We start from the raw sequence: 12,902 nt of genomic DNA, 5'->3' as shown, positions 1-12,902 counted from the left end.
GGTGAGAGCTCTAACATAATGCATAACTGACACATGACTAAAGTGTCTAATAAATATTGTTATTGTTGATGTTCCGAAATGTGCCGAAATTGACTGTTGTAATCTTATCCCCTAGGTGTTTCCGATGAAAAATCTCAAGTTCAGGAACCATGTTGTTCAGACCTCTTCCTGTTTCCTGATGAGAGTGGAAACGTGTCCCAGGAGCCTGGCCCCACTTACGCCTCATTCACCCACCACTTGATTAGTGATGCAGTGACAGGCGTGCCCACGGAAAATGACGACTTTTGCATTCTTTTTGCACCAAGAGCAACTGTTCAGGTAGTAAATAGATAACAAAATTAAAAGTCTTGAAATAATGTTATAAATAGAAGTGACCAAAGGACACCTGAAAAAGATTCTTTAGATTTTGTTAACTCTTCACAATTCAGAATTACTTCCTTTTGTAATTTACTACTGATGCTTTGTAAATGTTTGTTATACTTTACCCTTTTTATGACACATCTGTGAGGGACTCGGAAGAATGCTATTTGTAAAATCTCCTGCATGGTTTATTGAACTTACAGAGGAAGTATGTAGTTTGCACCCTGAAGTACCTCTTCAGGGTAATGAAATTAAATGGCAGAAGAGTTCTATACAGAGGTGTTAACACAAGAATTGGGAAAGATAAGACATGGTTTGTGTGAGGCTGATGGTTGACTAATATATATAATTTCCACTTTATTGTCATGCTCACATTTAAAAAGCATAGTCTGCATTTAATGAATCCACAGTTCACTAAACAAAATGGTTAAGTATCGACTCTATACCTTTTTATTATCAAACAAGTAGTAAAAGCCAAATTGTAGACTATAAAAAATTCTTAGGAATAATTCACATAGAAGAGCGAATTCATTTTGTAGTGAATGAAACAAAGTGTATTATGTGACAATTATTGTCAGTATTTAGTGTCCACTTTATATAAGGAAATTATTCAAAAGAATGCAGAATCAAGAAGTTCCCTTGAGATGTGAATGGTACTCAATGGTTTCTACTTAGATAAGAGAGTATGTATTAACTGTTCCTTTGTCTTAGGAGAAGGAAGAAGAACCAGTTGTAAAAATAATGGTTGATGATGCAATTGTGATAAAAGACAATTATTTTAGTCTGCCTGTTACGAAGACAGATACTAGCAAAGCCCCGTTACACTTTCCGGTTCCTGTCGTTCGATACCTGGTTAAAGAAGTCTCTCTCGTCTGGCATCTTTATGGAGGAAAAGATTTTGGAACAGCCCCTCCTACTTCTCCAGCTAAAAGTTACATGTAAGTTAATTTCTACATACATCTATTTGGCAGGCCAATATATCCTTTTCATAAAAAATATATAGGATTTACTCTTTCAAGAATTATTAATAAGTATGACCCAGAGCCTATCTGTGTTCAAAAGGGAGAAACAGTTACATGAGCAAATGAGGGCAGTGAAGTGAAGGGTCTGTCAGGAGTTAGGGACCTTGTGTGCTCCTGGTTCTGTAGCATCCAGCACCCGGCAGGGTACCAAGTACAGGGTCGATGCCTCTGAAGTACCTATTAAAAGTGAGTGCATTATCCTTTAGTTCTGAAAGAAAACGAGACAGAGAGACTAGGTGGAGACTGGGGGCAAGCATTCTCATTGGGGTGGGGAGGGTCAGAAAAGGCTTCATGTAGCAGGAACCTTAGATACAACATTGTGAGGACTTTTTCCATTTAAAAGTGCTTTTGAAAAAACTTGACACTTTACTGTAATTCTTTTCTGTATTAATTGGAATTTCTCGGACTTGTCTTCTGATTCTCAGGGGTTTCTGAAGTAACAGGAACTTATAAGGAGGTCTCATTTCTAAGTCTGTCTTGTGATATGCACACCAACATCATAGTTAGGTTTTTCTGTAGTTTTAAATATTTAGCAAGTAGATGATTGCTGTGATGACAGTAATAAAATTTAGCTCTCAGTGCCTCCAAGGTATAAAAGATGTGGTTTTAATGTATAAATACAGTTTGTGGCAGTGTTTTGATATGTCTGTAATCTTGTTTTCTCTTTTCATCTTGTTATTTTTCCTGATGTCATTCGTTGCCTTCCTTTGACTATTCCTTTAATAAAAGATTTTATTTTTTCATTTATAGTAGTCCCCATAGCTCACCTTCTCACACACCTACAAGACATGGACATAATATGGTATGTGGGGGAAAAGGAAGAAACCATGACTTTTTAATGGAAATACAGTTAAGCAAGGTAAGATGGCATTTTAAAAGGAAAAATCCACTGAAGTAGGAGCATTAGTGAGGGTTCTTTGGTTCTATCCTGCCCCCTCCCCTGTATGATCTTGGAGCCTAAGTGGAAAAGTGCAGCAGACTTGTATAAATCTTACCTCTTAACTCTTTTTCAGATATTCTGAAAAGATTTAGAGTTTTTGTTTTTCCAGGCTACCCCCTAGAGCAGTGTCTCAGAGTTGAACAAGCACCAGAACCCCCTTGAGGACTTAGTAAAACACAGGTTGCTGGGTCCAGAGTTTCTAGTTCAGCAGGGCTGCAGTGGAGCCCATGAATTTGCATTTTCACTACGTTCCCAGGTGATTCTGATGCTACTTTACCCAGGACCACACTTGGGGAACTGCTGCCCTGGAGTGTCTCTGGGGAGGCCTGCCGTGGAATAACCACACAGGTCAGGTCCTGTGTGAACATGTAGAGACGAGTGGGGCCAGACTGCAGAGACACTGATGCATTTACTTCTGGCAGCTTGTCTGGGGTTCTGATAGGTGTCATATGTTAGGGTGCTTATCATGGTAGTGGTGGCAGCTCCATATACTTAATTGTATCCTTGCCCCCTTCTGGAACTTGAACCTTGCCTCTAAGCAGTTTCATTAGGGAAACAAGATGATAATTTTATGACTTAATCCTGTTGAAGGTTTTGCTTGAAAAGGATGAGGATTTTACCAAGGTCAGACAGGAAATGTCAGTCAGGCTTATCCTTGTATGATCCAGTACACATGGGTTAATAAGTAAATATGTGAACAAATGTAGGAGTGTTACACTGTTCTCTGAAAGTGGAATCAGAAGCTGAAAATTTAATGAAAATGTGATATTTTACATTTTAAAGAGAAAATCTGTTTTAACTAGAGTGTAGAGGTGGTTCTGTATTCTTTCCCGTCTGTGAAGGTGAAGTTTCAGCATGAGGTCTACCCGCCCTGCAAACCAGAATGCGAGTCTAGCCTTGTGGAGCACCCGGTGTCCCGGCAGGTGTTCATCGTGCAGGATCTTGAAATTCGAGATCGTCTGGCAACATCACAAATGAATAAATTTTTGTACCTGTATTGCAGTAAAGAAATGCCTCGGAAAGCTCATTCCAACATGGTAAGATTTAAAACTTCATATATTTTGTTGTTATATTTGTTTAGGAAAAGTATTTCTATTATATCTAAAATATATATAAATTATACCTATTATAACTGCAGAAGATTTAGATTGGGGAAAATTATGAGATTTTCACTTTACTATTAAAATCCCTTTTAAATATGCTGCTTAAAGTTTTATTTTTAAAAAATTATTTTGAGACTTCCCTGGTGGCCCAGTGGTTAAGACTTTGCCTTCCAACAGGGGGTGTGTGTTTGATCCCTGGTCATAGAGCTAAGATCCCGCATGCCTCACAGCCAGAGGACCAAAAAATGAAACAGAAACTCTGTAACAAATTACCTGAGGAAACCAGAAGTCCATTGTGATCTACACAAAACACACAAGGAATTCTCTTTTGGTCCAATAGTTTGGACTCTGCACTTTGATTGCCAAGGGCCCAGGTGTGATAACCTGGTTAGGGAAGTAAGCCACACAGCATGGTCACACACACACACACACACACACACACACACACACACACACATACACGATACTGACACAGAACACACACACACACACACATGATACTGACACAGAACACACACACACACATGATACTGACACAGAATTGTTAGCAGTGCTCCAGATTTCTGACTTTTACCATTTTAGTAGCATAGAAATTCTCAGCTCAGGACTTTGAGAAGAAAACATTATGGAGGTTACCTTTGGAGTATGGATCTATGGATTTCGATTCAGGGGCTTAGCAGACTCCTTTGAGACTGCATGTATGACATTATCATTTGCTTTTTTTTTCCTCTAAAAAGAATCCATATCTTTCATCAGATTCTTGAAAGAGTATCTTACAAAAAAAAGTTAGATTCCGGATTCTAAGGAAAGAGGGTAAACTAACTTTCTGTTCTAATATAGGACTAGATTTCTCTCTCTCTCTTTTTTTAAATAAAAGCAAGGTCATAATGTCGTTGGAGAAAAATGTGTTTCTCTTTCTCGTCTTGCAGTTGACAATTAAAGCATTACACGTGCGTCCAGAGTCTGGCAGGTCCCCACAGGAGTGCTGCCTAAGAGTATCACTAATGCCACTTCGCCTCAATATTGACCAGGTTTGTATTGCAAACATAATTGCATGGAGGTATGATTAAATAGATATCCTGTGTTCAAAGTGAGAAATTTAATTTATTAGAATTATAATGTTATTATTTAAAGTGTATGGAGTTTGCATAATTAAAACAGACTTTTGCTGGTAAAGGACAGGACAAATTCATTAGGTGTTTGAAATCTGAACTGTGAGTAAACATTATTAGATGTTTTCCTTCTGTCTCCTACTTGCTGTCTACATGACAGAACACTTAATACCTGTCTCTTATGTTCTCTGATCTTTACACACATACTCCTGATGCAGATACACAGGTGTTTTCAGGAGATGGAAGGACTCCCTGATATATATTATTGAAAGGTATAGGGGGCTATAATCACAGCACCTGTAAAGGAATTCCTGGGCAAAATGACAAATTAGTAGATTGGCACTTAAACAGGTCACAAATGAAACAGATTTATGGAAATAAAGAAATTCATGTTCCTGTATTCTAGCAAGCACCCCATCAAACAGTTCTGGGTTTTGCACTCACGCAGAGAGCAGTCTAAAGCATAGTTGGTGCCTCCTGTACAAGCTCTGTTCAAGGCTTCTGAAGATGGGATGCTTTGCAGTGTAGTGGTGAAAGGCTCACATCTCAGTTCTCTTTTACTAATTGTGTGGTTTTGGATAAGTAACTAACTCTCTAAGCCTCAATTTCTTCACTGATAAAATGGAAAACATAGTACATGTAGCATTTTTTAAAACATGAGGATTAAATGAGACTAGCGTCTGTGAAATACTTACCTTGGTGCCTTGCACACAGTGTTAAAGGTCACAAGTGTTAACTGTTACCATCATTAACTGAAGCATATAACAACTATATAAAATAAATGGAGTTTTTATAATAATCTGCTTTTGAAATAGGGGGCTTCCCTGGTGGCTCAGAGGTTAAAGCGTCTGCCTAGAATGCAGGATACCCGGGTTCGATCCCTGGGTTGGGAAGATCCCCTGGAGAAGGAAATGGCAACCCACTCCAGTACTCTTGCCTGGAGAATCCCATGGAGGGAGGAGCCTGGTAGGCTACAGTCCATGGGGTCGCAAAGAGTAGGACACGACTGAGCGACTTCACTTTCACTTTCACTTTGAAATAATGAAGCCTTCCTATTGTATCATATATATCGGTGTGAGCTCGGGTTTGGAAGCAGCGTATATGTTGGGTAGTAGTATTTGTTTGCTCAATAATGTTGATTAAATATTGTTGAGTCACTATTTAAATAAGTAGCAGATATATCAGAAATAATCTTAAATGATGTTTATACTGTAAACAAACTATAGGCCTAGCCCAGAGAAAATGTATTGTGAAGCACAGACGTATAGCACAACTTTACGTTACTATGTGTAGCTTCTGAGCTGGGTCAGACTCACCAGTGTGTACTTAGATTTATGTTTTCTCATTATGATAAGAATCTTTTGAAGTCTGTATTTTAATTTATCCATATTGGCCTAATAGGACTGTGATGCAGTATTTATGAAATTCAGTCTGTGAAAAATCACCAGTGTGAGCAAGAATTTGAGCAAGATTTATCTTTATGGCATGACTTTATCAGCCTTAGCAAGCCCAATTTTCTCTAATAAGCCTTTTCTTTAATATTGAATGTTAATTTCTTCTGTAGAACTATAAAACAGTATGATTTTAAAATGGAAAAATATTAATCTTAGCAAAAAAAAATCAGGGAAATAAATGTTATGACTAAACTGAACTGGATCAGAGCAACATGTTGTTTGCTCATGTTTTTAAAAAGCTGCATTGCTCAAAGCTCACGGTACCGGTAGGACAGGCAGGACACTGGGGTCATTAAGGTGGAGTGGTTTCCATGACGGGAAGTAAGGAGATGATGGAGGTTGTGTAAGTAGGATGCTTGAGATCCAAAATCTGAAGGGGCCAGATTTCCTGACTTTCTTAGTCTAGTGATCATTTTAGTATTGAACTGCCTGGAAATCTGTGTAGGGAAGACATCAGTTCAGTTCAGTTGCTCAGTCATGTCCAACTCTTTGCGACCCCATGGACTGTAGCACGCCAGGCTTCCCTGTCCATCACCAACTCCCAGAGCTTGCTCAAACTCATGTTCATCGAGTTGGTGATGCCATCCAACCATCTCATCCTCTGTCGTCCCCTTCTCCTGCCGTCAATCTTTCTGAGCATCAGGGTCTTTTCCAATGAATCGTATTAATTCCAAATCATTTGCTGAGTGATTGTCCCAGGTCTGAACTAGGATGCTGGGAATACATAGATGAAGAAACATCTCTTCCTCAGAAATCTCTGTGTAATGGAGAGACTGCCAAAAAAACAGAGGACTTTAACACCGTGTGATGAAGATAGGCATAAAGATAAGTCCCACTGAAAGAGGGCTTTTAGCCTGGGCTGGGCATTTGGAAGATAGGGGGTGATCAGGAAAGGCTTTCTGGAGGTAACACTCAAGCTGGTCCTAAGGAATGTAAAACTGAATATTTGTAAAGGCACTGAGGGCCTAATGCAGGTTATGAGATGAGACGCGAGGCCGTGGGGTAGGACAAGGGCCTGGCTGAGGCTGGAAATGGTGAGCATGTAGCAGCACCAGTTCACATGTTTGTGATTTTTTTTCAGCATCGCCTGAGTATGACATTGCAAGTATTTCTTTTAAACGTTAAGTCATGTGTCACTGATAGTAGCCTTTATCATAGGACCTTAAAGCTAGAAATAACTGTTTTATAGTTCAAATTTAGTATAAATAAACCATACTTTTTAAATTAAAAAAAATGATTGTACTGAGGTATAATTTGTATACAATAATGGGCAGAGATTTTTAGATATACAGTTTGAGTTTGACAAATACATACACTTGAGTGACTGCTGCCCCAGTCGAGATACAGAGCAACTTCTGTTCTCTACAAAATTCGCTTGGGTCCCTTTGTGGTCAGTCCACCGTCCCAAAGCAACCGCTGATGCCATTTCATCACTGTAGAGCAGCTTTTTTTGTTCTGCAGCTTATAGATGGAATTGTATCTGGGTTCCTGTTCTCAACATTATGTCCAGGACATAATGTGTTTTCTGTGTTATAGCATGTATCAGCAGTCCATTCATTTTTATTCCTGAACAGTGTTTCATTGTATGGGTACAACAACTTGTTTATTCATTTACTTGCTAATTTACAATGGATTGTTTTCTTGTTTTTGGCTCTTAATGGATAAAGCTGTTATGAAATTTTAAGTCTTTTAAAGGACATATTTTTCAGTTTTCTTGGATAATTATAAACAGGATGTCTAGGTCATAGGGTGAATGTGTGTTTACGATCATAAGAAGCTGCCATGGTTGTACCATTGCAGGTTCTCGGCAGCAACAGATGAGAGCGGCAGCTGCTCCATGCTCTGACCAAACTCGGTGTTGTCTTGTTAATTTTGGCTATCTTATTTGGTGTTCATTGCCAGTTTAATTTGATTTCCCTGATGATTGACAATGCTGAGCATCATCTCATGAGCTTTTTCAACATTTGTACATCTTTTTTGAGGTGTCTGTATTTTTCTAGTTTCAAAGTTAGGTTGTTTGTCTTACTGAGTTGTAGGAAAGAGTGAGGGCAGGAGAAGAGGGCGACAGAGGATGAGATGGTTGGATGGCATCACTGACTCAGTGGACATGAGTTTGAGCAAGCTCCAGGAGATGGTAAAGGGCAGGGAAGCTGGCGTGCCGCCTGCATTCTATGGGGTTGCAGAGTCGGACACGACTGAGCGACTGAACAACAGCAGAGTTCAGTATAGACACCAAAATCAGCCATTTGGAGAACATTTTGAAAAGCTGATGGTTAGTATCTCTTTGTCTGTTGTTTGTAGTAAAAATGTGTAAAAACCGCTGCCTTGTTAGTCATCCTTTTCTCTCTTTTTTGAAGGCAGTCATAGAGGCAAAACATTTATAGTATTAAAATATTGCCATCTGGTGGCAAAAGAATAGCGTTTTATATACTATTAACATGTAACATTTGATATATGTATATATCATATCTGGGTTTCCCAGGTGGTGCTAGTGGTAAACAACTGCCTGCCAACGCAGGAGACGTAAGAGATGCAGATTTCATCCCCACGTTGGGAAGACCCCTGGAGGAGGGCGTGGCAGCCCGCTAGTGTTCTTGCCTGGAGAATCCCGTGGACAGAGGAGCCTAGAAGCCTATAGTCCATAAGATCGCAAAGAGTCGGACATGACTGAAGTGACTTAACATGCACATGTACCACATATATAGTGATTTATAATAAATATATAAAATATAAATAATATACAAATGTCTACATAAATACATATGTGTAAAGACTAATAATATAATGAACAATTCATCAACTTACTCCCCGACTGCAGAACCAGAATATTCTAATACTACTGAAGCTTGTTCTTCCATCTAGCCCTCAGTTTCTCGTATGCAGCATTACCTAAAAAGTACCTTTTTAACATCCATCGTTGATACCTCTGACAAGTGTGATCAGTAGTAGGTCAGACCCTTTGGAATGCTGCTCAGGCTTTCAGTGCGCTGTGGCATATTGTGACCTTGTAATTCACTTTCACATTGTGTTTTGGTGCAGTTTTAATGTTTTAAATTAATTTAAGATTGTTTTTAATGGAAAGAAGAATAAGAAAGAACAGGCTCAGGTATTTAATTTTCATATTCTCCAAAATGGATTTGTCAGTTGCTATGAAGCTGCTAATAATGGGCAAATATGGCTTGCATATACAACATCAAGACCAGTCCAGTTTCAGAAGATTCCACACTGAGTGGGTGATTTTATTTACTTTTAGTTTTTATTTTGAATATCATGTCCAGTGAAGAAAATGTACTCAGGCAGTATAACACAGTGGTAAAAGCAGAAATAAGACATTAAGAACTTTTAAGTCACATCTAAGTATTGAGTACTTGCTAGCTGCTATTATTATTGTTAGTAATACTAATGCTACCAATTCAGAGACCCAATGCTAAATAAGAAAGAGACTGGTATATTTCTATGAAAACTAAAATGTTCTTTGATTTAGAAATAGCATTTAATTTCTAACTCATCTGTACATTAATTTCCACATCTATAAATTAATTTTCTCAGAGTTGTGAGAATTAAGGAAGAGTGTGAGAGAGAAAGGAATTGAGAATAGGTACAGTGCCGGGCACAGCGTAGGCACTGGATAAATTATAGCTGTATATGAACAATGAGTGAAATGTGAGACTTCACATTACTTCCTTTCACAGTTTTAAAAATAGCTGCACCTTTTTAAACCCTTTTAGTTATAATTACATCTCTCAATTTTAGGATGCCTTGTTCTTCTTGAAGGATTTCTTCACAAGTCTTTCTGCAGAAGTAGAGCTGCTCATGACTCCAGATCCAGAAGGTATTAAATCTGTAGAATCTGAAACAGTCTCTAATGTGTACTTGGATTGATTTGGATTGTTACGAGACCTTTTTGAGAATGTACTTTCAGATCTTTTCTCTCATTTATATAAATGTGTTCCATGATTATTTTTCTTAAGTTGTGCATATGCAGTTTATGTAAAAGTACTGTAGTTCCCCTTATCCTCAGGAGGTGCGTTCCAAGACCCCCAGGGGGTGCCTGAAACTGCAGATAGTACCAAGCCCTAAATGTACTACGTTTTTTCTTTACATACTAGCCTATGACAAAGTTTAATTTATAAATTAGGCACAGTAAGAGACTAACAATAATAACTAATAAGAACAATTGTAACAGTAAACTATAATAAAAGTTAGGTGCGTATGGTCTCTTTCTTTCAAAATATCTTATACAAATTTAATGCCTTTTCCATCTTAGCTAAACACTTACTATGCACTGTAGCTATAACCTTTGTAGTTTGAGGTACGACAGCAAAATGGGCATGAATTCCTTTTTCCTTCATCACAGTTTTACAAATTTGTTCTTACTGTAGATCTTAGCAAGATGAGCATATTTTTTTTTTTTTCTTATTAAGAACTTTCATCTTTTCACTTTATATATTATGGCTTTTCTTTGGTGTATTGGAATTGCCAGCATCATTGTTCTTGCACTTTGGGGTCATTATTAATCAGATAAGGGTTACTTACCATAAGCACCGACCTGATAACTGAGACGTCCACCCAGTGACTCACGGGCGGGATATGCTGGACAGAGGGCTGATTCACCTTCCGGTGGGGCAGAGAAATGGTGCAAGATTTCATCATCCTGCTCAGTGGTGTGAGATTGAAAACTTAGAAGTTGTTTATTTCTGACATTTTCCATTTCATAGTTTTGGACCGTAGTTGGAAAGTGAAACTAAAGATGGAGAGGGGGCTACTGTGAAAGATTTATCTGTAGCAGTAGTTATATTTATTAAACGAAATACTGTAAAACAAGTTAATTGTAGATTGGTCTAAGTTGCTCTAAAGAAGCATACCTAATTTGCCAAATGTGCACATTACCTTTTCAGTTAAAAAGTCTCCTGGGGCTGATGTCACCTGCAGTTTGCCAAGGCATTTAAGCACCTCAAAAGAGCCAAATCTAGTTCTTTCTTTCCCTGGGCCAAAGCAGCCTTCCCCAAATGGCAGTGCCAATTCAGTGCAAGCGGTTAATGGGGAAGAAGAGAAGGACTTCTCTCCTGAAGAAGCGTTGTTTAGTGATCAGCCCGTGTTTTTTAGGTAAATCATTTAATTTTGATAACAAAAGATGTTATTTTAGAGTTTGAAAGTTGTTCTTTAATGTGTTTGTGTGACACAGAAATCGTGGGATTACTTTAGCTTTTCTCTGCACTGGCAAATAATCAGTGGGTATGAGTCAGACATGACTGAAACGACTCCGCATACAAGCATGCATGCTTATTTATATGGGGCTTCCTGGGTGGTGTCAGTGGTAAAGAATCCGCCTGCCAGTGTAGGAGACACAAGAGACGCGGGTTCAATCCCTGAGTCAGGAAGAGGAAATGGCAACCCACTCCAGTATTCTTGCCTGGAAAATACCATGGTCAGTGGGGCCTGATGGGTTACAGTCCACGGGACTCTAAAGAGTTGGACATGGCTGAGCACACACAAACACACACACACACACAGACACACTCAGACACACACAGAGTTGGACATGGCTGAGCACGCGCAAACACACACACACATTTATATGTGGGCCCCATCCACATGTACCTCTCATTTACACATAATAACCCTGGCTCAGGACTCGTCCTCCTGTTGATCCTGTAGCAGGAATTTTCTCTTCTCTTAGTTTCTTCCTTTTTCCTCTTTCTGTCCCTCTCTTCCTGATCAGCCTGTTAGTGTCTCCATGACCATGATGCTGTCTTTTTCCCTTACGCACCTCACTTTCAGCATCCCTCCCTCTTCCCTCATGGGGATTTTCTGTCTGGTTTCTCTGCCCTTCCCCATCACTGCTGTGTCTCTGTGACCCTCTGCCCTCTGGCTAAGTTGGCATCATAGGGAAACCCAGGTCCCTATACTGCTGCTGGCTGCTGTGACTACAGCCAACCACTAACTGGTTGTCTGCCGTTTCCAGTTCCATTCATTCTTCCCTTCTTTCTTTCCCAGCCCTTGATAGTGGGGATGGAGCCTAGGATCTATTGGAAGGAAAGAGGTCAAAGATCAAAACCACCTCTGTTATGAGAGACAGCTCCTTTCCCTGGTTTTCTGTACTCCTCTCCTGCTGACAGCAGTGTTCCCAAGTTCTGTCTTTCTCTCTAAGGTTAGACTTTAGGTGTGGCCCAAAGTGGGCAGTTGTCGTTCAGTCACTGAGTCATGTCTGACTCTTTGCAACCTGATGGACTGTAGCCCCCCAGGCTCCTCAATCCATAGGATTCTCCAGGCAAGAATCCTGAAGTGGGTTGCCATTTCCTTCTCCAGGGAATCTTCCTTACTCAGGAGTTAAATCCTTGTCTCCTGCATTGGCAGGAGATTCTTTACCACTGAGTCACCTGGGAAGTTCTAAGTAGGCAGTACAACTATTTTAAAGTGTTTTCATGTTTTGAATATCTTGTGTATTGATGAAAATAGTCAGAAAATATAATAGAATGTGAGAATTGGAAAGATCCTGAAATAGAGGATCTCTGGTGATTCTAAACTTTTCCATCATAAAGGAAGAGCCTCTTTTATTATTTTCCTACTTTGCTTTTTTATTAAAATTTTTTTCTACCAAAAAATTGTGTATCCTAAGAAATAATTTGAATTCTCATTTTCTATTAATCACGTATAAGCTGCCGATTTTTGTTCTTTGTGAACACTGGATAACCATTATAAAAAGAAAATCAAATCGTTACAGTTTTGGTCTGAGAACATGGAAACTTGGCACTTTTTAATCAGTTTGTGTAGCCTCACTTACTTAGGTAAATATTTGTTTTTTCCATTAGACTACTTAATAGCTTGTAGATTTCTATTTCTACTCTCAAAAACTGCTAGAGTGTCTAGGACCCTGGTGTAATACTTAGTGAGATAGTTTAGATTACTCA

At 39.0% G+C, this 12,902-nt stretch overlaps 1 protein-coding gene and 1 non-coding gene across 3 annotated transcripts in view; both read left to right on the top strand.

The window, feature by feature from the left end:
• The window catches only part of ATG2B (autophagy related 2B), a 73,686-nt gene that overhangs the window by 52,539 nt on the left and 8,245 nt on the right, over positions 1 to 12,902 (top strand). For both annotated transcript variants that reach the window (XM_069559398.1, XM_069559397.1), the window contains exons 30-36: positions 116 to 318; positions 1,072 to 1,298; positions 2,133 to 2,241; positions 3,165 to 3,359; positions 4,355 to 4,456; positions 9,745 to 9,823; positions 10,890 to 11,097. In XM_069559398.1, coding sequence (XP_069415499.1) covers positions 116 to 318; positions 1,072 to 1,298; positions 2,133 to 2,241; positions 3,165 to 3,359; positions 4,355 to 4,456; positions 9,745 to 9,823; positions 10,890 to 11,097 — 1,123 coding nt within the window. The remainder of the gene's footprint in view (positions 1 to 115; positions 319 to 1,071; positions 1,299 to 2,132; positions 2,242 to 3,164; positions 3,360 to 4,354; positions 4,457 to 9,744; positions 9,824 to 10,889; positions 11,098 to 12,902) is intronic.
• On the top strand, positions 5,359 to 5,430 carry TRNAS-AGA (transfer RNA serine (anticodon AGA)). The gene has a single exon. It is a non-coding gene; the product is annotated as a tRNA-Ser (tRNA).

The sequence above is a fragment of the Ovis canadensis genome, chromosome 18 (genome assembly GCF_042477335.2).
Source record: "Ovis canadensis isolate MfBH-ARS-UI-01 breed Bighorn chromosome 18, ARS-UI_OviCan_v2, whole genome shotgun sequence".
NCBI classification, from domain to species: Eukaryota; Metazoa; Chordata; class Mammalia; order Artiodactyla; family Bovidae; genus Ovis; species Ovis canadensis.
Note: the sequence above shows the minus strand (reverse complement) of the source record. Positions and strands in the feature narration are given on the sequence as shown.